Raw genomic sequence first — 27,491 nt, 5'->3', positions numbered from 1 at the left:
GCGAGGCAGCACCCCTCGGGACCCGGTGTGCGGGGTGGCCACGGCCGAGGCCTGCACGTGGGTGCTCAGTTGAGCAGGGTTCCGTAGAGCTGGGCTTTTGTGAGACTGTCCTTGCGGCTGAGCCCCGAGCCGCCGGTCCGAGGGAAGGCGGGCTGGGGGCTGAGGCGGGCGCCGGGGTGCATCTCCGGGGAGGCCTCCATGGAGCTGGGCTCCAGGGAGTCCCTGGAGCTCCGGGGGCTGTGCTCGGGCTCGGGGCTGCCGCCCGCCCCACAGAGCTGCACCCCGAGCCTCTCCCGCTCCCCCTCGCTGGCCGCGTAGCTGGGCAGGGGCTCAGCCGAGCGGCCGGGGCTGAGGCTCAGGTCACCGGCCGCCCGGAGGTAGCGGGGCTCGGCCAGGTGGCCCTGGGAGAGGTCATCGCCCTCCGAGAAGCTGTCAGCCTTGTAGCTGGCATAGAGGGGGCTGGCGCGGCCCTCGGCCTTCTCGCCCGGGCCGCCTCCGGCCCCAAAGTAGCGGTCGTTGAAGCCGCCGGGCGAGGCGCGGCCGGGGGCGGCGGCGGCTGCAGCGGCGGCCGGGAAGGGGTAGGCGCCGATGTCCTCCACGCTCAGCGGCCGCCACTGGCCGCGCACGTCCTCTGCGGCCAGCCGGGCCGACCCCGGCTTGGCCCGCAGGTTCCACAGGTTGGGGGGCATCAGGGCGGGCTGGGGGCCGGGGGAGACCGGGAAGCGGTAGGGCTCGGCGGGGTACGGCGACACAGTCCTCGCGAACCCCGGGGCCGCCTCGGCCTCGAGCGGGGCGGCCACTGCAGCCGCGGCCGAGGCGTAGCGCGGGCTGCTGCCGTAGGCCGCAGGCGGCGTGCGGCCGAAGAGCTCGTCGCGGCTGTTCAGGTAGATGGCCTGCTGCGAGGCGGTGAGCGTGCTGGCCTGGGCGCGCTCCTTCTCCTCCGACGCGGCGCTGAAGCTCGAGTAGGAGCTGGACGTGGGCAGCGAGGCCGCGTAGCCCCCGAAGGCCCCGTGCCGGTAGCCCGCGGGGTAGGCCGCCGCCTCGGGCTCCTCCTCCTCGGCCGCGCTGTCAGTGGAATTCTGGGCCCGCAGGAAGCCCACGTCGGTCACGGGCCCGTCCGCACTGGGCCGCCGGTCACGGCGCCGCTCCTCGGGGCAGTAGAGGGCCGTGTCGCTGCAGTAGATGTCCCCCTTGTAGGGGGGCCGGGGGCCCGGCTTTTCCAGCCTGTCGCGGAAGGCCAGGTCACGGGCTGAGGCATCTGACAGATGGGAGGACAGGCTGCCAGGGTCTGGCTTCTCCAGCACCTTGGCGAGGACGCAGGGGGGGACACTGTCAGCGTAGGCCGGGCGGCAGAGCGGGGAGGGCAGGCTGCAGCCTTGCTTCTCCATGTGCAGGCTCACGTGCTCCTGGAACTCTGAGGGCAGCTAGAATGGGACGCCGCGAGGAAGAGGAGGGGACGGGGGTCACGGTCAGCCCCGGACCGGCAGCCGAGGCTGACCCACCAGGGACCTGCCCAGGGCCTCTCTAATCCCACCAGCTGGAGCCGACGCCCGGGATGCTCTATTTCGCAAGCTCCCGGGATGTGCCTGCGAACCCCTGGTCACCGCCACCCACCCCGGCCCACTCCAGTGGGGCACCGCAGAGCCTGGAGGCTGGAGCCCGGCTCTGTCTCAGGCCTCTCTCGGGCCTTCCCCTGAGGGGCTGACTTGCTCTCCCAGCCCCAGGGTCTCTGGGAGGGCACCCCCGGCCCACGCACGTGGCCTGGGTGCTCCCAAACCAGACAGACTCAGAAACAGATGCGACAAAGATTGAGGGCCAGGCGCCCAGCGGTTTCCGCAGGAGCGCCTGGTGCCCTGTGGGGGGCGTCCCGCTACTGTTTGATCTATTTTGTGAGCGTCTTAGGTGTGGCCCAGGCTCGGGGAGGCGGAAGGTGGAAAGGCCTGGGTGAGGGGAAGGGCAGCCTGGCTGGGGTGGGAGACCTGGGTCCGAGGCTGGGCCCCGTGGCCTTGGCCCAGTGACTTCCGTGTGAAGTCAGTTTCTTATCTCTGAAATGAGCACTGTTAGGGATTGTACCCAAACTAAACCACAGGGTTTCAGGGGGGCTCACACAGCGGGTGGGGAAACGGGGTCGGGGGGGGGGTGCGCCGGCTGTCCGGGCTGGCGGGGAGGTGTGTATGCGGTGGTCCCTCCACCACGTACCCAGAGAGGCCAGGGCACGGCAGGATCGAGTAGGGTCAGGGGGCCTCGGGCGCAGCCAGCCCCTTCGCTCTCGAGGGTGGGACCTGCGAGGAAGGGGCCCTGAGTGGTGGCAGGGGCAGCGGTGGGCCTGGCCGGGGCGGGGCTCACGTTACCTCGGACACCTTATGGCCCCTGCCGTACGTCTGGCTGCACTGCAGCAGCTGGGCCGCTAGATTGCAGTCCTTCCTATAGAGCTCCTAAAAGACAAGAGAAGCTGTTTTGCACAGGCTCGCCCCTCGCCGAGGTCACTGCCACCCTGACCGGTGCCCAGTGGCCAATGCGGAAACCGGCGGGCAGAGCCGGCTGTGCAGTGGGCAGCACAAGGACCCTCTCTGGGCCTCACACTCTCGCCTGCAGAACGGGGGCCCCTGCTCTGACCTGGAGCCGCTGGTGCATGGAGGGCGCCCTCCCAGGCAGTCCCACCACTGACCCGGGTGGGAAGCTCCCACAGGGTGGGGGGCAGTGGGAGAAGAAGGGCCCGCAACGTGCCCTAAAGTCCCAGAGGCCCCAGGCATGGACACCAGGCCCGGTCTCCCTGCCCGCGGCCTCTGAGTCCCTCCCAAGGGAACGCAGTGGAGAGCGCCGGCAACGGCGAGGGACGAAGAACGGGCCTGCCGCTCCCACGTCTCAGAGTGAGGCCTGGACTCGGGCGTGGCTGCAGGGCCGGGCAAGGGTCAGGGCGAGTGGGGGGCAGAGGGCCTGTGTGACCCCAGGTCCGGGCGGGGACCAGCTCAGCCTCCTGAGCTGAAAACAGATGCAAACAGTAGGCATCGAGGGGTTTTGGTTTCATCTTTGGAAAATCTCTGTTGCACGTGCCTGCCGCTGGGCCTTGGTTCCCACTGCCGGCCAGGGACCCTCTGCAGCCAGGGCTCTGATGGGGGCGGGGGGTCTGGGGTCCACCGATGGGCCCTGAGGTCCACCTGCTCCCATAGTCTCAAGTCAACCAGGCCCAGGCGTCCTGCAGCTTAGGTGAGCTGCTGAGGGCGTGGGCGCCCCTGCCATCCTGGTCCTGGTGGCTGCCGCCCCTCCACCTTCTGTACTGAGGCTGGTGCCCTGGCTTGGCCTGCACAGTGGAGGGAACCCGGGTCTCCCACTCCTTCAGTGCATCCCTGAAAGGGTATAGTTGGTTGAGAGCTGAGAACTGGGCTCCTGTGAGGCCCCAGACTGGCTGTGGCTGGCATCAGAGGGCTGCAGGCGCTGTCTGGCCAGCCCAGACCTGCCACCAAGTTGTTAACAGTCTTCTGAGAGCCGCCCCTCATCTCTGTGCACTCTTCCGCCATCTCCTACCTGTGGCATCTCCACCTGGCTGTCCAGGGCCCGGCTCCTGCCCCACGCCTGCCACCCCCTCCCACGTCTCCCCCAGAAGGTCCCAGCCCAGGAGACGGCAGGTGGCTCCCTTCCAGCAGACTCTGACCCCTGTAGTCGGGCTGGACGCATTTTTTTCTTCTCATAACCCACATCCCAAATCGGTCAATCACTTTGGTTCCAGCTTCAAAATATAACCAGAACCCAAGCCCCCCGCTTCCCACCTCCCTGGCCGCCATCCTGGCCAAGCCACCATCGTCTTTCTCCCAGATTGCTGTCTCATTGACCTTCCCACTCATGGCTTTGTCGTCTACGGTCTGTCCTCAGCAGAGCAGCCACTGGAGCCCAGTAAGAGTAAGTTCAGTCAGGCTACCCCTCTGTTCAAGAACCTTCAGTGGCTTCCTACTTCACTCAGAAAAACCCCCTAGATTCCTATCGAAGCCTATACAATGCGGCCTCCTGTTTTCCTTCTGATCTCAGACCCTCGGCCTCTCCTCCCCACAAGAGCCCCTTCTGGTCTCTTTGCTGGTCTTCAAGTTACTCAGACCCACCTTTGCCACTGTGGCTCTTTCTGCCTGGAAGAAGCGCCCTTCCCCGCTGTCCCATGGCTAGCTCCCTCACCGCTTTCAGGTCTCAGCTCCAGCAGCCTCTTCCAGAAGCACCCGACTGAGATTCCCTAACCCTGCAACTGGCAACTCCCAGCACCATCCCCTGCTTTATTTTTCTCTGCAGCATTTAGCACTTCTAAGTCACTACACAGTTGACATATCTATCCTGTTTACTGTCCGCCCTCCCCACTCCCCTGCTCAGATGTAAACTCCACGTGGGCAGGGCGCTTGCCTGTGTTGTTCACACGTATTCTCAGAGCCTCGTAGGGTCTGGCCCGGCGAGGAGCAGATGCCAATCAGTGAGTGTGTGCTCAGCTGACGGGTCTGTGGCGGGCAGCGGGGCCCTTCTCGCGGGACCCTGGAAGTCAGGACCCGCGGGTAGCCACAGGACTCTGATGTCCACTGCGAGTGGCCGAAGGCCCCAACCCTGGGGTCAGGAAGCCCTGCCTTGACTGGGACAGCGTGGCCCCATGCTCCCTATCTCAAGTCCCATCTCCTGCCAGTAGAGGGTCTCGCGGGATGCAGTTTGTGAGGCCGCCCCCATCCTTCCCCGAATGCCCAGGTACTCCGTGAGGTCCTGACCATCCCGTCTGTCCACCCGGCCCTGCGCCAGCCCCTCAGGGTCGGAATCCAGCACTCACGTTGTCCTCTGACAGCTTGTCGATGGTCACCTTGGCCTCCAGCAGGTGGCTGTTGAGGGCGACGATCTCGTGGCTAAGCGCTCGTTTCTCTTCCTCATAGTGCTGGCCCTGGAGGTGGGGGACAGGCAGAAGAGGGAGGCGCTCAGCAGCCAGCCAAGGCCTGGGGCCTCCTGGGTCCCCTCTCGCGGCCGATAATGAGGAAGAGTTTGGAGGCCAAGGCACGCAAGGGTCAGAGCACAGGGCAGCCCATGTTCCAGTCCCGCTCTGCCAGGGAGGAGCCAGACGGCCTTGGGCAAGTCACTGCCTCTCTGAGCCTCAGTCTCTCCTCTGCACCGTGGGGACAGTGACAGGTGAGTGCTGGAGAGCACCCAATCAGGGCAGAGACAGGTGGGACTGGCCCAACCCCCGGGGAGCAGGGAGCGGGCAGGGTGGAAACGAGGCCTTTGGCCCAGCTCCTCACGGGCAAGGGCATGACCACCAGTCCCGAGGTCCTCACCATGGTTCCAGAGCTGGGGGCCCAGGGCTGGGAGTGCTGGGGTGTGGGGGTGTGTGGCGTGCCCTCACCATGCGGTACAGCTTGTCCTCCAGCTCCTGGTTGATCCTCTGCAGCGCCATGTAGTTGCTCTGAATCCTGGAACGGAGGCCTTGACGTCACTGCTGTGCCAGGCCTGACCCTCCCACGGCCCCTGTAGCCATACGGCCCGCTGAGGGCTGAACACAGGCCCCACCCTGCTCTAACTGCTCCTGTGCTAGAAAGCATCTGATTGAAGCTAACTCGTTGCAACATTTCCTGGGCCAGGGCCGAGGACCCCTGTAGATGAGAAGGGAAGGCCTGTTATTCACAAGGGACTCTGTCGGGTCCTCACTCAGAGCCGGTTAACTCACAGTTTACACACAGTCCTTACAAGGCTGGCGAAAGGGTTCACAGTTCAATAGCAGGTTAGCAGGGGGTCTAACCTTAAGACTGTGTGACGTGCCCTGGGGTGAGTGCTGGGGACACACAGTGAATCGGATACGGTTCCCCCTGGAAGAGGCTGAGACGGAGGCAGGTGTTGGGTGGGAAGCCGTTGCCGCCATGCGGTGTGACGGTGGAAGGGGCAGTGTCCATCCTCTCGACAACCTACGTGTAGTGGTATGGCCCCTGTCTTGCGAGTGGGGAAACTGAGGCTGGAGGTGCTTAAGTAGTAAGGGACAAACAGCCTCACCGCAAATCCAATGCTCTATAAACATTTACAACAAACCAAGCCAACAGCAAAGTTTGCGTCTTCTTTACATTCTTCCTAAAAGAAGCCTGGGAAGCGTGTAACATCTTTTAGAAGAATACCCATCTTACACGTGCAGTGCGATGCTTACAGAAGTTTTGTTTTTAAGGGAGTCATTGCTCAGGGTCCCGCACACCTAGCCTGCTGCCACTGCCTGCTGTGCTGCTCGAGGGAACCGTCTCTAAATGCTGGTTCACCTCCAAGGCTGGACATCGTTTCCCGGTCAGAGACCCAGGCGACAGCGGCTGGGGTCTGGGTCTGGAGATGGCTGCTTCTGTGTCATGCTGCCGCCCCACCACATAAATACAAGAGAAGGAATGAGCAGGGGACGCAGAGGTGCCTGGGAAGAGCCTGTACCCGGCAGTAGCCAGCGCCAGTTCAGATTCTGGTTTGGCAGCTTTTGGCACAAAGCCTGCCGTCGCTGAGCCTTGGACTCCCCGTGTACGAATGGGGTCACCAGCTCGGGTGGGAGGCGCGGCTCCGCTAGCGGCAGGTCGCCGGCCCCGCCCCTCCATGGCCCCGCCCCCTTACCTGCGCAGCTTCTCCGTGACCTTCTCCAGCTCCTCCTGCGCTCGGCGCAGTTCGATCTCCAGGTAGTGGCGGGTGGAGTCGAACTCGGTCTCGAGCTTCTCGAGCTTGTGCGTCGTGTAGGACAGCCGCTTGCGCAGCTCGCCCTTCTGCTCCTGCAGCGCGCTGCAACGACACGCGGCGGCGGGCCGGGCCGCGGCGCTGAGCTCGAGGCGCCGGTGGGTGCGCACGGGGTGCGCCCGGCCGCACCAACGCACGCGCACACGCACCACAGGCACGCACACCGCCCAGCCCCCGCCCCGGGGGTCAGGGTCTCTGACCCTGAGCCAGTCTGGCACTGGCGGGGGCAAGTACTTGGGGCGGCTTAAAGGACCCTGCTTTAAAGAGCACCCATCGGCACCCAGTCTCTCGGTCTGGAAGCCGACCTCCAGATGGCACCGCTTACAGGGTCCCCCACTTTTGCTCCTCCACAGCGCTGGCTGGGGACGCTGAGGCCCAGAGGCACTAGTGCCACACCCTAGACCAGGACTGTCTTCCCCAAATCGACTGCGTGGTCCCAGCAGGCTGTGTGACCTCCGGGCCAGGGAGAGGATGAGCCTGGATGCCCCACGTCCAGGTAGCATCCGCCACAGTGGCCAGCTAGCTGCACAGAGCATCGGACACTCAGAAAACCACTGGCCTGCTCATGTCTCCCTTCCTCCAGGAAGCCTTCCAGGGCCAGGCTTGGCTCTTGAGGCACTATTTTCCCCACAGACTGAGGGCTCCTCTGGGACCCCGGGCCGCCGAGTTCCCATGCTCAGGAAACAGAAACGGGATGATTCACCCTCTGAGCCATATGCCATCAATTCACATCAGCTACCGTCGGGCACAAGGCAGGAGGGACAGGTGTGGTGGCCACACCCAGGGGACTGGCCGTGAACTCCACCAGGGCAGGGGCCACACCCTCCTATCCCAGAGAGCACCTAACCACGGGCTGACCTGAGGCACCTTTCCCCTGACTGGCTGAGCACGCAGAAGGGGCCAAGGGGGAAGGACTCACCTTTAATAGCCGGGAGGGCTGATTTCTGCAGGGAAGGGAGAGCGGCCCGGTGGGTGAGGGGCACCAGGGGAGTTCTGCTGGCTGTTAGCCACGAGTGAGGCTAAGGTTCAAGCTGCCGTTCAGTGCCCTGGGTGTGCGCTTCGCTCTGTCACCCCCTGCACTTTTCCCGTCACCCCCTACATTACAGTCACAACGAAGCCCAGAATGGTGCAGCCTGAAGGTGAACTCCATGGTGTCACGGGGTGGGCGGGGTCCCTGCCATCACACAGACCTGGCTGCTGGTCCCCGCCACGCACCCCCCCAGTCCACCTGCGACTGCCCCCATCTTGCCCTGGGGACACAAAGCCCTGGCTTCAGAGAGGTGTCTGGGTCGGAGTAGGGGCCCAACTGGGCTAACTGTTTGCTGGAGGAAGCCCAACCCTCCTCAGGGGACCATTTGGAGCGAAGACCCTTTGGATGGTAACTTCTGGTGGGTTTGCTGTGGGCAAGCAGGAGGCTTCCTCCAGAGCCCAGGGTAGAGTGAGCTTCAGTCTCGGGCCCTGTCTGTAAACCACACGTGTTACCGTAGGCGCACACCCAGAGAGCCCCGATTAAGACTTCCTGGGTTCCTGCCCAGGTCTACATTCTTAAAAATAAATAAAAATAGGGCTTCCCTGGTGGCGCAGTGGTTGAGGGTCCACCTGCCGATGCAGGGGACACGGGTTCGTGCCCCGGTCCGGGAAGATCCCACATGCCGTGGAGCGGCTGGGCCCGTGAGCCATGGCCACTGAGCCTGCACGTCCGGAGCCTGTGCTCCGCAACGGGAGAGGCCACAGCAGTGAGAGGCCACGTACCCCCCAAAATAAATAAATAAATAAATAAATAAATAAAAATAAAGAGTTGCCTACGTTTTGAGAACCTCAGAGAAGGGCGGGGTGGGTCCTCCCAAGAGTTGGTCCCCAAGGAAGATGCAGAGTGACAAGCAAGGAGGGAGACCAGTGGCAGAGTGCCTGCCCATGGCTGCCAAGCAGGCCCTGCCGCTTCCTCCAGACAGCACGCCTGACTGATTCACTCCAAGCCCCCTGCAGCTACAGGCCCCAGACTGCCCCTGGCCCAGGCCTTTCTCCCCAGGGGGCTGGTGAGTTTCCTGGGGGCTCTCCCATGTCATCCAGGGCCCCATGCACACACGGGGTCAGGCGTGGGAGTGGGGTGGCGGCCCCTGAAGTCAGTCATCCTACAGGGGCTGTCGGTCACAGGGTACAGGCGGGGTCTGCACCCTCGGGAAGAGGTGAGAGCACCCGTGGGGCCACCTGAGCCCCCGCCCTCCCCCACCTTGGTCACTCGCCTGCAGCCACAGCTCGGACCCTGCCGTCAAGACTGTCCACCCCTGACGTGACCCAGCCGTATCCCCCTACGATGCATCCACCCGTCACCCTCCTTCCTTCCTTTCCTGCCCTGTCCCGCCATTCCCTGTGCCTCACAGCACGAATGAGACAAACGTGGTCCCCGCCCCGCGGAGCTTATAGTCTCGAGAGTAGACAAACAGTGAACAAGGGAGCAGGTTCACCAACAAGGCACGTGTAGGAGGAAAATATGACAGGGCTGTGAGGTGGGCTCCGAGCAGAGCCGGGACCCACCAGACAGGCATCTGAGCCGCGACCGCCCCTCGCGAGGCAGCCAGCTTCATCGAGCTGGCCCACCCCAGCCTCAGTTTACCCTTGGCCTCCGGATGGCCTTCCAGACATACTGGGCGGCTCTGTCCCACCACCCTTCAAGTACTGCTCTCACCTCCTGAGCCCCTCACACCCACCCACCCACCCCTCAGCCGCAGCGGGTCCAGCCCTGGGCTGGCACAGCCCCCAGCCCGCTTGCTGGAGGCACCTGGGCCCTGGCCCTGGACATGCCCCCCTGGTCCCTCAGTCACAGCAGCGCCAACCCCGGTGCCCCACCACGCCTTCCCCACCTCTGCCACTCCAGCTCCGTCCCCGAGGCTGATCCTCAGGGCCCTGGTTTACCCCTTGCCCCCTCCCCGCACATCTCAGGCCTAAGGTCCTCTGTGCCCAGCCACACACGAACTCCTCCCCAGCCTCCATCTGCAGCCCCGACCTCTCTCTAGGGCTCTACTGCCCTCCACGTCTCCTCCCAGAAGGCCTACAGGCACCTCACAGCCAGTGCGTCCAGTGCTGACTCTTCTCTGCCCCCTGTGCTCCCCAGCCCCGGGAAGGTCACAGCTACCAGCGGTCCCCAGTCAGACCCTGAGAGGCCGCGGTGACCCCTCTCACTGCCTGTGGCCACCCTTCACAGTCCTTCACCAAGTCCTGGCCATCAACTACTCCAGAGCTTTGGACATGTCCCCTCCCCTGCCTGGTCCAGGGAGGGCCCTGGGCTGGGCACCCTGAGGTCTTCAGTCACCTGTTTGGTACCACCATCCTTTCCTGCCTTTCCCTCCCAGGGCATTTGCCCGAGCCCTGCCTGACCTCAGCCTCTGTCTCCACATCTGTAAAACGGGGATGTGTGCACCCACACGCTGGAGCACCCACCCTCAGGAAGCAGGGCTGTCACCGTGGTCCCTGCACTCCCCGGATCATCAGAACCGCCAAGAGACGATGCTGGGGGCAGGCACCATGGGGGGAATGCTCAGTGCCTCTGCCTCCCACCTGGTGTGGAGTTGGCTCAGGGGGCCCCTCAACAGATGCACAGGGAGGGCCTGGAAATCCCTCATGCCCCACCCTCTGGATCAGGGTCACCCTCCCGGCTGGGGGGCTCGGGAAGCCCTGCTCACACTGCTACCCGGGGGGGGGGGGTCACCTCGCTTTGACCTGGGTCCTGGTGAATTGGTCAGTATCTGGCCTAACCCGGCAGGGTGTGTGCTGGTGGGTGCGTGCTTCATGGTTCCCTCCTTGCCCGTGGGAAGCCCCTGGAAGGCTTCCCCACCTCACAGGGGAGAAAGATGAGCTCCCTCGGCGCAGAGTGGGACCCCGCCTGCCTCCCACCAGGAGCCCCTCTGGCTGCTCAGCAGAGGCCTGAGCCCGAGGACCGAGCCCGGGGCTGGTCTGTGGGGACACCGGGGCCTCGCCTCCAAGACCAGATGGCCGGGAAGCAATGGCGAGGGTGTGCTGGCAGCCAACACCCTCCCCCTCTCTGGGCCTTGTCGGGGGAGTTGATGCAGATGTGGGATGGACGTCTGGGGACAGACGCAGAGACACCGAGGAGCCGGGGAGACAACAGGTGTGTTACCTGTCCCAGAGCGAGGGTGAGGACCTGGCCAGTCGGCCCTGCAGGACGCGGGGTTGCCCGAGGCACGAGGGCACCCAGGGGCTGCGCAGCCTGTGGGTGAAGAGGACAGAGCTGCTCAGAACGGGGACCGGGGGCCACGCCGGGCCCGCCGTGGGCACGCAGTCACAGAGAGATGGGGGATCGTCCCCCACCGGCAGGAGAGTTCCTTGTCATCAGCAGGGTGGCAGGGTAGGAGCGTAGGAGCTGGGGGGTAGGCACCTGCCAGCCCCGGCTGCCCGAGTGCATTGCTGGCACCGAGTCCCACCCCAGGCCTGCATCCCCATCTCAGCCTCAGAGGGAAGTCATGGCGTTCAGGCTCCCCCAGCTCCAGGTTTCTGTCCGGCTACTGCTCCTTCCTTGCAGGACCCGTTGGTCAGAGAGCCTGGGAGGCAAGGAGGATGGAGGGCGTGTGACCCCCGACCTCTGCTGACGGACACCAGTGGGGTATTCTGGAGGTTGTGGGACCTACTGGATGTTAGGGGTCCAGGACAGGACCCACTTCACCCCTCCTGGCACCCCTTCTCACTCACCCTGCCTGTGGCCTGTCTGGGCTGGGCGGGCGGTGGGACAGAGGCGGGTGGATGACCCACCCCAGCCCCACGGTGCCACCCTGCTTGGGGGCAACGGGATGTACATCACAGCTTTAGGCTCAAGTCGGCTTGGTCGCCCCCTTCCCGTAGTCTCTCCAGGGAGGGCTCCCGGTGGCCTGGCTGGCCCCGGAGCCAGAGCAGAAATCTGACGGGAGGACGCTGCCCCGGACATCAGGCGTCCAGACAAGGCTTAGAGACACGGGCGAGTGCACGTGCTCAGAGAAGGGGCGGCACAATCCCATTTACAAAATAACTGCGCACAGACGCCACACAAGGTAACGGGAGGGAAGGACTGTTAATGTTGTCTTGGGTGGGTGGTGGGATTCTGGGCAATTAAAACATTTTCTTTTATACTTTTCTGGATTTGTCATATTTCCTACAGTGAGGATGAAAAATCCTCACTGGCGGTCCAGTGGTTAAGACTCCGTGATTCCACTGCAGGGGGCGCGGGTTTGATCCCCGGTCGGGGAACTAAGATCCCACATGCTGTGGGGTGCAGAAAAAAAAATTTACCGAGGATCAAATTTTGCCCCTCCCCCCAGAAAAGGTTGAAAGTGCTGATTTGATAGGCTGGGGGCGGGGGCGGGGGGGGCACGGGTAGGGAAGCTCTCAGCCCTGGACCACCACTTCTGTAAGCCCCCATCTGCTCATCTGTGAAATGGGCTGCCCTTGGCCCTGGTCTCCTGGGCTGATCTGCAGGCTGGGCTGGGGGAGGGGTGGGGGGAGAGGCAGCGGCTTGATCTCCATTTGAACTGGACTTTGGAAGTCCAGGCCCAGGGTTCACTCTTGGCCAATGACCCCAATGCTGCTGAGTGAACGGAGAGGAGGGGCAGGACTGGCCCGTTCCCGTGGGAGTAGCCAGAGACCCAGTCTCCCCTTGGCGGCTCGGCTGAGTCCAGCAATCCCCGGGGGAGTCCCCGTCCCAGCCCTCGCCAGCCAGTCCCCACCCCAGAAGGCCCTTCCGCTGGGGACTCCTGGCAGGTGAGTTCTCAGAAGAGTAGAAGGGAGGCTGGGACCCTGGGAAACTGAGGCCCAGGGAAGGCGCGGGGCTTGCCTGGAAGCACAGAGAATGGGGGGCATGGCTGTGACTTGACCCAGACTCTGCCGCTGGTCACACACAAGGCATTTATCCCTGACAACCGCTCTTGTTCTGACGCAAATTCTCATTTCAGGCCTATGGCATGGGGAGCGCCTCTTCCTAGATATGAGAAAACTGGGGCCCAGAGAGGTTAAGCAAGATCACACAGCAAGTGTGGGATGCGGGTGAGACCCCCCATGCCTGTGGTGCCGCGCTGGGCACGGGGAGGAAGGACATGTGTGCTCTGGGGCCCGGGGGCCATCCTTCCCTCCTCCGCGGTGTGAACAAGGTTCCTGGGGGCAGAGGTGCTCCCTGGTGGGCTGTGGTGATGGGGCGGGTGGGGCTGAAGGAGTGTCCGCCCTCCGGCTCCCAGGTACCAGGAGCCGGTCCCCGCGGCACCCCCCGTGGCCCTGCCTGTCTCCACACGCACTCTCCGTGCTCAGGCTCCGGCCCCCGTCATGCTCCAGTGACACCAAATTGCTTGCCATTCTTCACATGCTGCAGGCAGCTTCTCATCTTGGTGACTTTGTCGCTGTGTCCCCTCTGCCAGGATGGCACTCACTCCTTCCCGCTCAGGTTAACTCCTCCCCACCCAGGGCTCACTGGTGGGACCCTGACACCCATCCCGCCCCAGCCTGCCCGCCAGGGAGCGTCACTGGGGTTGAGCCTCTGTCCCGGGGCCGGGTCTCCTGCCCCGTGCCGGCCCCCAGTCCGGTCTCCGCCCTCCGCCAGATGGCAGGTCACGAAACCCAGCCAGACTACTCCCGCCTCTGGGCAAAATTCCCCAAGATTCCTCCCCGAAGCCCCTGTCCCCTCAGACCCCCCACAGCCCCCACCTCGCCCTGCGCTGGCCCCCTTCCCGCGCGCTGGCTCCAGGCTGTGCCCGGGTTACCCTGAGCCCCTTCCTCTCCATCTCAGGGCCTTTGTCCTCGCCGTCCTCTCGGCCAGGTACCCCCCCCCCCCCCCCCCGCCCACCTCAGGCCCCTGCCGCCAGGGCCAGCATTCCCTCCTCCACCCTTTCTCATTCCTGCGGGGACAAGGACCTGGGGACCTACCTGCCTGCCCTCCCCTGGGACCACCTCCCTCCTTCACCGACTCGTCCCGGTGCCCCGTGCTGTGTCCACGTGGAGCCAGAGACCAGCAACACGTGTTGCGTGAACGGCTGCAGAAACATCTCCGGGGCTGCAAGGTCCGGTGCTTTTTTATATCCCCGGGGCCTACTCTGGGGTTGGATAAATGGGGGCGTAAGCCCCCCAAGTCCTCCTTGCTCCCCTGAGGTGCTGGTGAGAGCACCCGGCCCCTCCCCCACTGGCCTCTCCCCTTCCCGCAGGGGCCGATACCCTGGAACTCATGGCACAGGGACTCGTGCCAGCTCCCAGTGTCAAGGGCAATGCCCAGCAGAGGCAGACACCATGGAACCACCCGCAGAGCTACCACTGACGGGCCACCTTGGCCAAGGTGAGCCCAGCCCTGGGAGAAGGTCTTTGCCCCCAGAGCTGCTCAGACCCAGCTGGTCCTCTCCCAGCTGGGCCTCCAGTGGGCACCTTGGGACCACCGCATCAGACTCTTGGGATGCCCTGCGTGGGCCCGGGGGCGGGTCCCTGCAGAATAGCCTCTGTCCCTGTCCCATGCTGGCATCATCTCTGAGTCTCCCTGTAGAAGGTCTGGTGCCACCATCCTTCCACAAAAGGAGCCAGAGACAACCCCTGCAGGGTCTCAGAGCCCCCTCGTCCCTGCCGAGGCCCCCCGTGCCCTGGCCTGTACCCCCATGCTTGGTGGCCACCACTTTTCTGTGTCTCAGAACAAACAGTCTTTCTCTATTCCCCTTGAACTTGTTCACTGCTGTACTGATTCCATCCTGTGTCCCCAGTGGGAACCCACTGAGGACCCTTCTCGAGGGGCAGGTGGGCATGAATTGTTAACCAACGCCCCCAGCACCTGCCGAGGGCCTGCCCTGCCCCAGGTGCCCACACATACCTACTCATCTAGTCTCAGGCCACCCTGTGAGGGAGGCGTGCGCCACACCCATATGACAGATGAGTAAACTGAGGTTCATGGCAATGACGTCACACAGCCCTCTGGGGTTCAACACTGGGCCAGCTGTTCCTCCCCTCACGTTGAGATGCCAGATTTTAGTGCAAATCGCAGCCCTTTACTCTTCCTTGAACCGTCTCCCACACATCATAATCACGATAAGGCACAGCCACGGTCTCCCTGTGAGGGTCGACCACGGCCAGCTTGACGGAGGCAGAGGCTGGAGTCTAAGAGGTGAGCCACCCGGCAGGGTCAAGGGCAGGGGCCTGGAGTCCCACAGCACAGCTCATCCCGCTTCCTGGTGGGCCGTGAGCGTCTCCTTGGAGGGAAACAGTCCTGGGCATCTGGCTGGCACCGGTCTGTGGCTCAGACACGCCTGCCCAGCCCCTGGGCAGCCCCTTGGCTGCCTCTGCAACAACTTCACCAGCAACGCCACGTGCACGGAGAAGGGGACTCTGGACACGCCAGGCCACTGTACCACAGCGTGCAGGGGTGCGCGTGCGTGTGCGTGTGTACTGGGGGAGGGGACTGCCACAGGGCTGGCCTGGGGGCCCACAGCCAGGAGGGGTCACCCACTCAAGCCAGACAGGGGGTGACCTCAGACTCTACGCCTGCTCAGGCCCTGCTCTCTCCTGGTTTGCTGACCGAGGTCATCCAGTGGAACCAGTCCCTCTTCCCTCCTCGCGGCCCGGTGACACGGACGCTCCACTGCTCTCCTGCCCAGAGACAGGAGACGGGAGACGCTGCGGGGAACATTTCATCTCGCTTCCACCTCATCTTATCGGGCGGCTGCAGCCCTGCTCCCGCCGCCCCCTCCCCCCACGCCCATCAAGGCAGACCCAGGTGCTAGAAGCTGGCAGCTCTGCAGCCTGGGAGCCCTCAGTGGGCGGGTGGACCCAGGGGTGCTCAGGGCCAGGACAAAGAAGAGCAACCTGGGCAAGTGGGCGGAGCAGCTGCAGAGTCACCGCCGGGCCTTTGCACATGCTGCCCCTCCTGCTGAGAACACCCCCTCCCCTGTTCTTTAGTTCATTCTATCTACCTCCTCCAAGAAGCCCTCCCGGACCTCCCAAACCCCACTCTGGTTAGGGTCAGCTGTCCATAGACTCGGCGCCTGCACCTGTACAGATGGCAGGAAGTCACACGGCCGAGCTGACAGGCCTCCCTTTCTGCTCATCCGGCAGACTGACCCGGGAACCTTACCACAACCCCTGTTCCGTTCCTTCACGTTCTCCTCTCTGCGCAACCTCCCAACGCCTCCTCCCGCACCGCCACTCACAGCTGATGACCTCGCTTCCTCTTCCACGGGAAAAAAGAAGCCACCCCTAGGGAACTTTCGCAGATGCCACCGCCAGGTCTCCCCACCTACCAGCATCTGCCCGCCTGTTACTATAGACAGCCCGCCAGGCAGCCCCTCCGCCCACTCCAGGCGCGGCTCCAGCTACCCTCCCCTCACTCCCAGACCACCAGTTTCCCCCTCTTTACTGGATCATTGTCTCTGGCACAAGAACACGGAGGTACGCTTGCCATACTGAGATCAACCCTCTGCTGGCCCTCCTGGACCTGTCCTCATTCTCTGCTCCAAGAAACGTTGCCTGTCCTTGCACCCAGCCTGCCAGGACCAATACCCAACCTGGCTGAACCAGCTCTCGCCGGTCCCTGAGCTCAGTGCTCAGGCGACCTGAGCCCTCAGCGGCCAACGGCACGGTAGACGCCTCCCTCCTCCTGCAAACACCATCCTCACCTGGCCGTCCTTCTCAGCCCCCTCTGCGGGTGGCCCTCGTCTCCCTGGCCTCCTGACCAGCAGGACCCAGGAATAGTGCCTCCAATCTCTCTCCTGCCCTGGGTACACTCACCCCATGGTGGCCCCAGCCACAAATACCATCGCTCCACTGAGGGCCCCCAGATTCGTGTCTCCCCGACTCCAGGCGTGCATGCCCCCTGCTGCCTCCGTCTCTGCTTGGATATCTCGCAGGCGGCACAGACCTGTGGGGCCCACTGCATCCCACTCCGCTCGCCCTCCCCAAATCCACAGCCTGCCCTCCCCAATCCCTGCCCCGACCCAGCAGGGCCAGCACTCCTCCCCGAGCCTGGAGGCACCCTTGACTCCTTTTCTCTTTCCAGCGCCGCCCACCACGCTGAGTCCAACTTCTCTTGCGCGGGATTGCTGCACAGCCTCCTAACTAGCTCCTGCCCTCACCCGCTCTCAGCCAGAGGGGTCCTGTCGAAGGCTAAGTCCAATCCACCCCCCATCGCCAAAGCTCCTGCATCGCTTGGGTCAAACCCAACGTGTTCACGCTGATCACCTGATGGCAGGTGGCCTTCCCATTGCCCCCTGGACCTCACCTTCCAGCCGCATTCAGCACAGCCTTGCCTCAGGGCCTTTGCACGTGCTGTTCTTCTGCCTGGATCCGTCTCCCAGATACCCCACGGCTGCCCCTCTCCTCCTTCAGTCAACATTCAAACGCAACTTTCTTGGCGAGGCCTTTCCTACACTCTGCAGGCATCCTCTCTCCCCGTTTCCCTGCCGGGCCTGTGTGTCCTTGGCCTCACCCCCTGGAGTGGCAGCTCCCCGGGACAGGGATTTCTGTCTGCCTCATTCCCTGCTGGGTCCTCAGACCCTGCAGCAGAGGCTGGCAACCAGGAGGGCCCAATAAACATTCACTGGATGAATGAAAAACACAGAGTGACTGCATTTTACAGATGAGCAAACGGGGGCTCAGAGGGAGAAAGCGCCCGCCCCCCCCCCCGCCAGGTCAACAGGCTGCAGGCTTCCTGACGATCAACCCGAATTCCCCTCCACAGCTCCCAGTGCTTTGGGCTTTTCCTTGCCTCTGAGGTCAGCGGCTTTAGGGGGTTGGTTTTGTTTGTCTGGCTCTGCCAGAAGAAGTTGCTCTCTGATTCCCATAAGGGCTGAGCCCCCTGAAATGACCATGAGAGGGTGAAATGTGAACTTCAGGTCAACAGTGAGTGTTCAGTGTATGTGTGCAAAACACGGCATGGAAGTACTTACACTAAGTAAGCATCCAGCTGTTTATTGAGATCGGGGAGCCCGATAAAGTAGAGGATGCCCAGTGACATTTATTTAAATCCGTTTAAATTTCACTGGCCATTCTGTACTTTATCTGGCAGCCCGAGTACGTAGACAGAGGTGACCCCATGGAGGAGGGCCTCCAGCACCGGCAGGAGAGGTCATTCCGTGCCCGTCATGAAGAAGGCCAGCCATCTGCGCGGGAAACACAGCTTGGGCAAAGGCCGGGAGATGAGTGTGGCCAGAGCCCAGGCCTGGGTCAGCTGGCAGGAGGCTGAGAGCGCCTGGCCCTGAGTGCGGGCCAAGTGTCCGGTCCCCTCGCTCGGGGCGCCGGGAGCCCCAGGGGAGCTCCACAGCGGAAAGGACTGGCGACAGGCTCCGGCCTGGGGCTGTCCCTCTGGTGGGTGAGTCGGGACTGCCTCAGGAGAGGTAGGGCCAGCCACACAGCGGGCCCCAGGAAGCCCCCAAGGCCCCCCTTTCTGGCTGTGTTGGGGCTCCTTGGGCACCCCCGCCTGGCCTCGTCTTTCCCAGCACCCAGCCCAGCACCGCTGCTCATCTACTCTCTTTCCTCACCCCCTAGACGGAGGGGGCCTGGAGGGTGGGACTGTGCACACGTTGGCCCTGGACCCCTCCCCTGCCCCAAGGCCACACCTGCTCTCTGCCCAGAATCCGTGTTCAGGGGGCGTCCGCTGGGAGGACGGGTGGGTGGTGTGGTGCTACCGCTGGCGAGGCTCCCAGATGAAGCTCCCAGCGCCCGCCACGCCGCCCTGGAGCCCAGGTGAGAAGAGGCTGCCGTGCAACACTCTGCCCACCACGGAGCCCACGCTGGCTTCATTCATGTGACCACCCCACCACAGACACGGGCACGCATTAACTGGACCGGCGGTGGGGCCCGCTTTCCAGAATTCTGGGGATCGTAAAGGTAATCAGGGCTGTGGGAGGCTTGTTGATGACCCTGGAGCGTGGGGCATAGGGTGGCCTGCCCCATCCCGGCGCTCTCTACGTGCCCCTGGGCCCCTCCGGGATGCCCTTGGTCCCTGGTCCCTCTGCCCTCACCGCCCCACCTACCCCGCACCTCTCCACACCCACAGGAGACAGTCCTGGGGGCCAAACTGAATCTGGAAGAAAAGAACACTGGCGTTATGATTATAGCTTTTAGCAGCAGCTGGTGGTCGCAAGGCACTGGGGCCGAGGAAGGAGGCTGCTTTTCTGGGTCTCAGTTTCCCCATCAGTAACCAAAGGACACCTGTGACCATCACCTCCTCTGGAAGCTTCCCCCGAGATCACCCCCATTCAATCACTCAATCACCCAGTGAGACCTACTGCGTGCCCTTGACAGTCCCCTCACTGAATCCTCACCCGAGGCCTGGCAGGGAGTGGGGAAGCTACCCATTGTACAGATGAAAGAATTGTGGCCTGGAGGGCCAGGGCCTTTCTCAAGGGCACCCAGCTAGTGAGCATGGGAGCCAGGATAGAACCCTCCCCGTGGCAGCCCCTCTGGCCAGGACACAGAGGCGCAACCCCCTGCCCTGGCAGGGCACGCCCCCATGCTGTCTGCCACGAGGGCTGAGGATCCCAGGACACCTGCTCCCGAGCACCCATCCCACAGACATCTCGTGCATCCCCGCCTGCCCCATCTCCATCCTTCCCACGTCAGGTGGCAGCAGCTCCATCGCTCAAGAAAGACACCCAGGCCTCGTCCCCGACACCGGCGCCCTGATAGGCAATGCCTCCAGAGCCTCAGCGGGCCTGTCGAGGGATGCAGGCGATGCGGCAGCTCTCAGGCTGTCATGAAGGTAGGGTGAGAGCGTGCAGGAGGGGGCCAGAGATCTCAAACAGTCAGGGCTGGCTTTCTGCCCGTGGTTAATGGGGGTGAGGCAGAATGCTGAGAAACAGGTACACGGCACGTCCTTGCTCTGAAATACTCAGCCGCCACCAGAGCTGGTGATGTGCCCTCTCTGGGAAAAATGCAGTCTGGGGGCACAGCAGAGCCGGCCCGCTGCCCCCGACTCTGAAATGCTCTCGCAGTCCTAACTCAGTCTAGGTCTGCAGGTCACAGCCCGACACCCCCCCTCGCCAGGTGGTCCTCTCCTTCACGATGGGAATAATGCTGTCTGCCCAATGGTTGGGGAAACAGGGTCTGGGAACAAATGAGACCATGTGAGAGGCGGGCAGGAGGCTAACAGGGTGAAGCGGCCCACACAGCGCCAGCCACGTGCCCAGCTCCACGTTCACGAGTTCATTCGCAAAACAACCTTCCAAGTTAGGTGCTATTATTATGGTCTGCATTTCAGAGATGCAGAAACTGAGAATCAGAGAGGTTCAGAAACTTGCCCAGTAAGTGGCAGGTCTGGGATTCAAATCCAGCTAAGTCCACCTTCTTAACCACGTACTTCATCAGGGAGCCTTTGCAGAGGAGTGGGACTCAGATGGGCTGTGAGGACAGGAGACTTGGAAGGGCAGGGCAGAAGAAGGTAAGAGAGAACAGTCCATGTGGAGGGTCCCTTTATAATGCCCTGACTCCCAAAGGGAGAAATCAAAGTGAGGCAGTCATTCACAGCTTAGTAAGAATTAGCGCATAAGACTTCCTCTGCTAGAATCATGTTTAGAAATGAGGCAGAGTCGGGAGGAGCAGCTGGGTCCAGGGCTCAGGTGGCCACACAGAGGGGCGCTGGGTGCCACACAAGAGCTTTGGGTTTTCTGAAGGGTCAGTGGGGGCCCGGAGGCCTCGGAGGTGCATCCTCACTCTGGGCTTTGGGAAGGGTGCGGGTGTGGCCCTCAGGAGGGAACGCTGGAAGGGGCGAGTGGGCTGCAAATTTTGGCCCAGACACAGAGGCCTCCTCCCACTGGGCAGTGTCCAGCTGCTCCGGGAGGCTGTGGCTGTCCTGACCCCGGAGACCTAGACAAGCCCCTTTCCGCCTCTGGCCTCTGTTTCCCCAAACCCCTTCGGCTCCGTGATCCCTCCTGGCTGGCAGGGGCAGGAGGCCGAGAGCCCGAGAACGGCAGAGCTCAGCTGCCAGGTGAGGAAGAGCATCCCCCCTGCCCGCGGGCCTTTGCCCACGTCGGACCCCCTGCCGGGAATGCCCTCCCCCCACTCCTCCTTATCTCCGTCCAAGCATCTCCCTCAGGAAGGCTCCCCTACATGCTGCTGAGGCCAGATCCCTCCGGTGGAGGCTCTCACACCTCTGAGGGTCTCTCACGGGGTGATTTTTTTTAAAAAACCACTACTCCCTGAGGGGGTGGGGGGCAAAATGTCCCCAACACTCCCCTTCCTGGGAGGCAGAGTGGAGGCCCCCCTCTCGGGCATCATGAAGCGTGGGGAATAGCTCTTCCCCATCCTCCTTCCTCACTGTGCACCACACTTTGGTCTCATTCCAGAGCATTTACTGAGCATCTACTACGTGACAGCTCTAAGTGCTGGGGGTCAGCAGTCAGTTGCTGTTCTTGGCGGGGAGGCGGATGCAAATAAGATAAATAAATAAGACAAATTGAGAGTCAGGTGGGGATGAGGGAGATGGAAAATCAAGGCAGGGAGGAGGAGGAGGCTGGGGCAGGGGCTATAATTGTACATGGAATGAGTGGTCAGGAGCCCCACCCTGACCAGGGATGACATTTGAGAAAGATGTGAAAGGAGGGGAGGCAGGGAGTCACGTGGATATCTGGGGACGAACATTCCAGGCAGAAGGAAAGGCACATGCAAAGGCCCTGGGGCAGGAGCCTGTCTGATGGACCTGAGGAGCGGCATCGAGGCCTGGTGGTTAGAGGGGGTGGGCAGGGAGAGCCTCTGGAAATGAGGTCAGTGCGATTCGGCATCTCTGGGGCGACCTCCTGGGCGTCAGCCTGGCACTTGGCATAGTGTCTCGGCACAGCGAGTGGCGTCTGGTATAGGCAGCCCTGCAACACCCGTGGGTGACGCGAAAGAATCAAGAGTATGGGCCTGAGCGTTTGGCGTCTGCGTGAAAAAAGCACACAGAAAACCCACAAAACCCAAAAAAACAAAAAAAAGCCAAAAATCAAAAAACCCCCAAACCCCCACGAAAGCCAAAAAAACCCAAAACAAGAAACTAAACAAACACAAAAAACCCCCAAATTAAAAAGCCCACAAAACCCAAAAAGCAAAAAAAAAAAAAAATCCAAAACGAGGAAAACCAAAAATATTTAAAAAACAAAAAATGAAAAAATTAAAAACACAAAAAACCCACAAAACAACCCCCCAAAACAAAAAAAAGCCAAAAAACAAAAAAACCCCAAACTCCCACAAACCCAAAAACACAAACCCAAAAAACACAACAAAAAAAACCCAAACAAAAAAACGAAAAAATTAAAAAACCCAAAAAAACTCCAAAAACCAAAAAAAAATTTAAAAACAGAAAGCCCAGAAAACCAGAAAACAAAAAAAGCCAAAAAACCAAAAAAAATTTTTTAACCCAAAAAACAAAAAAATCCCCAAAACCAATAAAAGAAAAACCCAAAGTAAAAAAACCACAAAAAGCAAAAAAAAACCACATATACACAAAACGAAAAACCAAAACCAAACCAACCAACCAGACAACAACAGCAACCAAAACCCACAAAGAACGACGACCAAGAGGAGCCTGACCTCAAAACCGTACGCGAAAATCACTTTCAATAGCTTCATGACGTCAGAAAGGTTTCTTAAACAAGACACAAAAAGCTTTCATCAAAAAGTAAAAGCCTGAAAGATTCAAGAGAAATTCAACGGAATTAAAATCAAGAACTTCTGTTCATCAGAGGACCATTGAAAGAGTGAGAAGCAAGCAACCAGCGGGAGGTGCATTTGCCACACGTGTGACTGACAAGGGCTCTCTGAAGAGCTCCAAATCAATAGGACAAGCGATGGAAAAACACACAGAAGTCACAAACGAGGAAGCCCAAATGGGCAGTAATCCAGGGCCGCGCAATTAACGCTACCGCTACCGGAGGAGCAGCTCCCCGCCTGTGGCCTGAGGGAGCCCAGTGAGGGGAGGCTGCGGAGACGCAGGGAGTCCCAGTGCCGCGGGGAGGGCGTGGCCTCATCTCCTAAAGCTGGCGGTGGGCGTGCCCTGTGCCCCAGCAGTGCCGCCCCGAGGCACCCCAGGAAGGCTGCACGAGCTCCCCAGCACCTGGACAGGCACGGTCACAGGAAGCCGCCCGTCCGGATGGCCATCAGTGAACAAAGAGGTAACTTCACTCATAAATGCCGTTCCCCAAGACAGCCAGCAATGGGCAGTTCCACGCACTCTAAGGACGCCTCTCGAAAACATGATGTTTTAGTGGAAAAAAAAAAAAAGCCAACCTGGAAGCACAGGCTAATAGACACCATGTATGTGAAGTTCCAGACCGGGCAAAACAAAACGATGTCAGTTAGGGATGCTCTCAGGCGGCCAAATCGGGAAGAAAACAAGCAACCACTTTATCACAAAAGCCAGGATCCTGAAGACTTCCGGGGGAGGAGGAGGGGGCTGTGACTGGGGAAGGGTCTCGATGGGGGCTGATCCCTGGGAGGTTGGCAGCATTCAACTTGTTGACCTGGGTGGCGGTCGTCCTAAAGTTAACCTCTAAACGGCACAGATGTTTATTACTTTTTCTAGATGCCTATCACAGTTCACAACTTTGAACAATTATATTGTGGGGGGAGGGGTGGACTTGGAACAGGAATAGCTCTGGGTTTCCTAGGCACCTTCTGTGTCCCAGGTGCCATGTGAGGCGACTGACCCACTTTGCTCTATGACAGAGGAGAGAACTGAGGCTCCCACAGAGGAAATGGCTTGCCAAAAGGCATGCAGCAAAGCGGCCACGGCGGCGGTTGTTAAGACAGGCGGAGCCGGGGCAGACAAGGCAGAGGAGGGGATTAACTTGGGATTAGCGGTGCAGCGGCTCCGCGTGCTGACAGCCAGCCGGGACTCGCTAATATCTGCAAATATTTGAGTGTCACAGGAAGAGTTTTTCAAGCAGTCAGAGGCAGGAGAGCTGGGTGAGCGAGGGGCAGGGGGCATGCATCAGGCCAGAGCAGAGGCGGCCAGATCTGGGGCTGGAGAAATGGACCCCATGCTCTGCTCGCAGGGGATTCCTTACGGGGCGGGGCGGAGAGGACAGAGGACACCCCACCGACCTCCTCTCCCCACCCCTCACCGGTCTCCCTGAACACAGCCTTGTTTCCTCAGGCCCCCAGGACTCTGCACCTCTAGGAAGGCTCGTCCTATCTGTCCTCCTTGCAAACTCCTATTCATTCTTTAAGCCTTGGCTCAAGTGTCCCTGCTTCCAGGAAGCCCTCTCTGATTCCCCAGGCTAGTGTCTCCAACCTGGGATCCCTGGGGGCCTGTGTTTTGGGCCTGGGTCCCTGTTCTGGAGGGCTGACCTGTCTCAGCACCAGCGCACCCCCAGAGGGGGAATGAGCCCATCTGGGGGTGAGGGATAGGAGAGTCACAAAAGCCACAGAGAAAAGTGACAAGGAGGATAACTAGTCTGTCATGTGGACAAGAAGGTGGGTGGAAGGGCATTCTGAGCAGAGACAACAGCATGAGAGGCATGAAAGGCAGAGAGGCATGAAGGTGACAGCTAGTTCGGGACTCAGAAGTGGGGCTGCAGCGTGGGCTGGGTGGTGAGGAGAGAGGCTCAGGCAGAGGGAGCCCCAGCTGGGTACCTGCTCACAAAGGGAGCCGCTGAGGGTCACAGGACATAGTCCTTGTGGTTCAGGCACTGCGGGTGGGTGTGTGTGTTGGACGGGGCAAAGGGCCTGCCCCCTCGGAGCTCAGTTCAGATTCCTAGGCCCAGCCTGCGATGCGGGCCCCAGGACAGGAGGAAGGACCCCGGCACAGAGCCATCCTGCTGGACAGCCAAGACCCCTTCACTTGGACCACAAATGAATCTTCTCCCGCCTGGGAACCCAGAGTTGTGCAGGTCGGATGCCCCACAGTGAACCTCTACCTGGACCCCTGCTGTGGGCCAGCTCCCAGGTGAGGCCCGTCAGACCCCAGTATCTCAGGTCGTCCTCCCAACAGCCCTGCAAGGTGGGGGTGCTCAGGATACCCACTTTACAGATGAGGAAACTGAGCCCCAGAGAGGGTCAGGACTTTGCCAGAAGACCCTGTGACCTACACCATGGGAGGCCATGCTGACCAGCTTCCCCTACATCCCTCGGGGCCTCTTGGTCCTGGACCCCCGACACTAAATGCAGGGCAGAACCCTACAGGGGCAGCCCCAGTACTGGCTGGGAAGAAATAGTCTGGAAAGGCCCTCGAGGTCGCTCTGAAACTACCAATAGGGTGAGAGGGAGAGGAGGATGCTCCCCAATTCTGGGAGGCTATGCTGTGTCCTGGCCACACGGGACCCCCAATCCCACCAGCTTCTGAGCTCTGCTTCCGATGCCTCAGTGCAGCCAGGAAGCCTGGGCCCTGGCCACTGCGACCAACCTTCAGGATTCCACTCAGGGAAGCCCTCAGCCCACCCAACAAAGAGATGCTCAGTGCCCTCAGCAGTTGAGACAGTGGATCTGCCCACCCGGCTCACTTGTCCACCTGTGTTCCAGCCAGGCTGGGCCATGTCTCTGTCCCTCCTGCTCACGAGCTCCAGGCTGGGCATGGAGAGAGGGAAAGAGAACCAGAGAGGGGGCCCCCCACCAGGCTGGCCTCAAGGTGCCCCATGAATGCTACCTTCTTTTCAAGTCCCAGCTACGTAGTGATGCCTCCTCCACAGACAGCCCCATCCAGTAGGGGTACTGGTGAGATGATAGCCGATGGGGGTATAGAGGAGGGTCCTGGCATGAGGTCAGAGGCCTGAGCTCATCTATGTGGCCAGAGGCAGAGCTGCCGCCATCTGGGCCTCATCAGTCCCACTTGGACCTTGACCATGATAAGGTGGGCCTGGCTGATGGATGTTTGGTTTTGTGTCTGAGCTCCTACGACCTAAGAGACTGGACTCCTCCTCCCAGCCCAAGACAAATGGGTTCTGGTCCTGTGGGACCCACAGGGGAGGGCTGCACTCCAGCTCAGCGGCCAGAAGATGGCCCTGCTCTCATGTCCAGTCTGGGGCTTCCGTGTGGGCCCACCTGTCCCCAGGGTCCCCCTGGGCATTCCCGAGTGACTCATCCACAGCACTGAGGGTCACTTGGGAAGGCCCCAGGGCCCTCTCCCCTAGACCGTGGGACCTGCACTGGAACAAGCTGGGCTCTGCTGGATCCCTGCCCCTTGGGGAATGGGTGCACCTGCTACCGAGCTGCCTCCCCAGGGATGCTGATCCTGGCCTTGGGAGGGGGGAAGAGGGGAAAGGAGGAGGCCAAGAGACCCTCCAGGCCCCGCGGATCTTCCTGAAACCCAGCAGCCAGAGCTGGGCCTCGGTTCAGCTTCCGGAAGGAAGACACAGGAGGGGTGATCCCAAAGTGGGGGTCAGGGTGCCCAAGGGAAGTTGTGAATATTCAAATCGACTGATCCCGGGCCAGCCGAGAAGGGCGCCCAGTGGAGTCCTTAAGGCTCAAAGTTTAGCACCTGGAGGGAGGCCGAGGGAGACTCTCCCCAGACGCCCTCTCGGGATTCCCCTAAAATGGCTCCAAGACGCGACTGCCTGGCCCGCCGGGAGGACCCCATCCCCCACCCCTGCCCCCACAAGGTGGAAACTTAAAAACTCAGAACAGGCAACTGTCAGCTGGGGGATGGGAGACCGGCCGGCGCGGGGGACTGATGCGTAACGGCAGGAGCAGGGTCCCGGGGGACAATCCAAAGTCCAGGGCAGGGCCCGGGGTACCGCGTAAACCCGCGCGCGCGCCGTCCCGGCCCTGGGTGGCGCACTCCCACCCGCAGCCGCATCGGCCCCGGCCCGGCCGGGGACCCCCCGCGCGGCGCTCCCCGCGGTCTAGCCGCGCGCGCGCGCGCGCGCACACACACACGCACCACACACACGCATACCGGCCCGGGCCAGCCCCGCCGGGCGGCCGCGGGCCGTAGATGCGCTCGGGCAAAGCCCTCTCCCGTCGCCCTCCCTAGCGCCCCCATCCCCGACCCCGGCCCCGGGAGCCGCGGCACGGAAGACGCTCCACTCACCTGAGTTTTTCCATGTCTGCGGCAGAGGCCTGCGAGAAACCAAACGAGAGGGTCAGCAGGCAGGAGGCGTGCGCTCCGCGGCCGCGCCGGGCGGAGCTGGGCACCGCGGGCACAGGCGGGCGCGGCGGCGGGTCACCCCCACGCCGCTCGGTTGTTGGAAAGTCCGGCCCGCGCGCCCCCAGCCCACACTCACTGGCCGCAGTCCCTGGGACTCAATGGGTGCGCGGGGCCTCGGCCGAGTAACAGGTGAGCCCGCCCGGGCCGCCGCGCACCGAGTTACGCCCCCCGGGGAGAGGAAGGGGCTGACCCGGGTACTCGGGACCGCGCTGACCGGGCCGATCCTAGTCTCGCCTGCCTGAAAAAGAGGGGACCCGGCCTGGCTGCGTTAACTCTCCGGCGGCCGCGGTCCCCGCTGCACCCCCCCCCCCCCACGCCCCACCCCGCCCGTTAACCCTTCCAGCCCCGCGCTCCCTCCCGGAGGAAGCCAAGCCTTGAATTGCAGAATCTCCGAGTCGGAGAATGTTCAAATCGGGCAATTGGGGGCCATATGGAAGTGCAGAACCTGACACGCACACGATCCGAGGGTGCTAGCTGTCGGGACCTCAGACTCCTCAATCAGGGACCCTGCTGCCCTCAGCTCCTGGGGTCCGGGCCTGGCTCGCCCCTCCGGGCCCAAGGGATTAACCCTTGCGCGCCCTGTTCGCCAGCGGGGCTCCCTGCCGGGCTTGCGCAGACCCATCCGCGCGCGGCTTGGAGACCCTCCCCGCCCAGCCCGGCGCAGCCGGGAAGCCCCTCCGAGGGCCGGACGGGGGGCCCACCGGCTGCCGTTAACCCTGCGGGCGCCGGCGAA

General features: G+C 62.1%; 1 protein-coding gene across 4 annotated transcripts; it reads right to left on the bottom strand.

Moving 5' to 3' along the window:
• Window positions 1-65: 65 nt before the first annotated feature.
• Window positions 66-27,491, bottom strand: BEGAIN (brain enriched guanylate kinase associated). Of its 4 annotated transcripts, XM_065871520.1 has the most exons (8): window positions 27,460-27,491; window positions 26,642-26,670; window positions 10,838-10,927; window positions 6,586-6,747; window positions 5,357-5,423; window positions 4,793-4,900; window positions 2,352-2,435; window positions 66-1,424 (listed from the first exon to the last, which is right to left on the bottom strand). In XM_065871520.1, exons 2-8 carry the CDS (start codon window positions 26,653-26,655, stop codon window positions 66-68), a joined length of 1,884 nt encoding a protein of 627 aa, XP_065727592.1. In that variant the 5' UTR covers window positions 26,656-26,670; window positions 27,460-27,491. The 4 variants fall into 4 exon arrangements, with proteins under 4 accessions (XP_065727592.1, XP_065727593.1, XP_065727594.1 ...); XM_065871521.1 differs by lacking the exons at window positions 10,838-10,927; window positions 26,642-26,670; window positions 27,460-27,491 and having other exon boundaries at window positions 66-1,406; window positions 6,586-6,743; XM_065871522.1 differs by lacking the exons at window positions 2,352-2,435; window positions 10,838-10,927; window positions 26,642-26,670; window positions 27,460-27,491 and having other exon boundaries at window positions 6,586-6,743.

Source organism: Phocoena phocoena, chromosome 2 (assembly GCF_963924675.1).
Source record: "Phocoena phocoena chromosome 2, mPhoPho1.1, whole genome shotgun sequence".
Taxonomy (NCBI): domain Eukaryota; kingdom Metazoa; phylum Chordata; class Mammalia; order Artiodactyla; family Phocoenidae; genus Phocoena; species Phocoena phocoena.
Note: the sequence above shows the minus strand (reverse complement) of the source record. Positions and strands in the feature narration are given on the sequence as shown.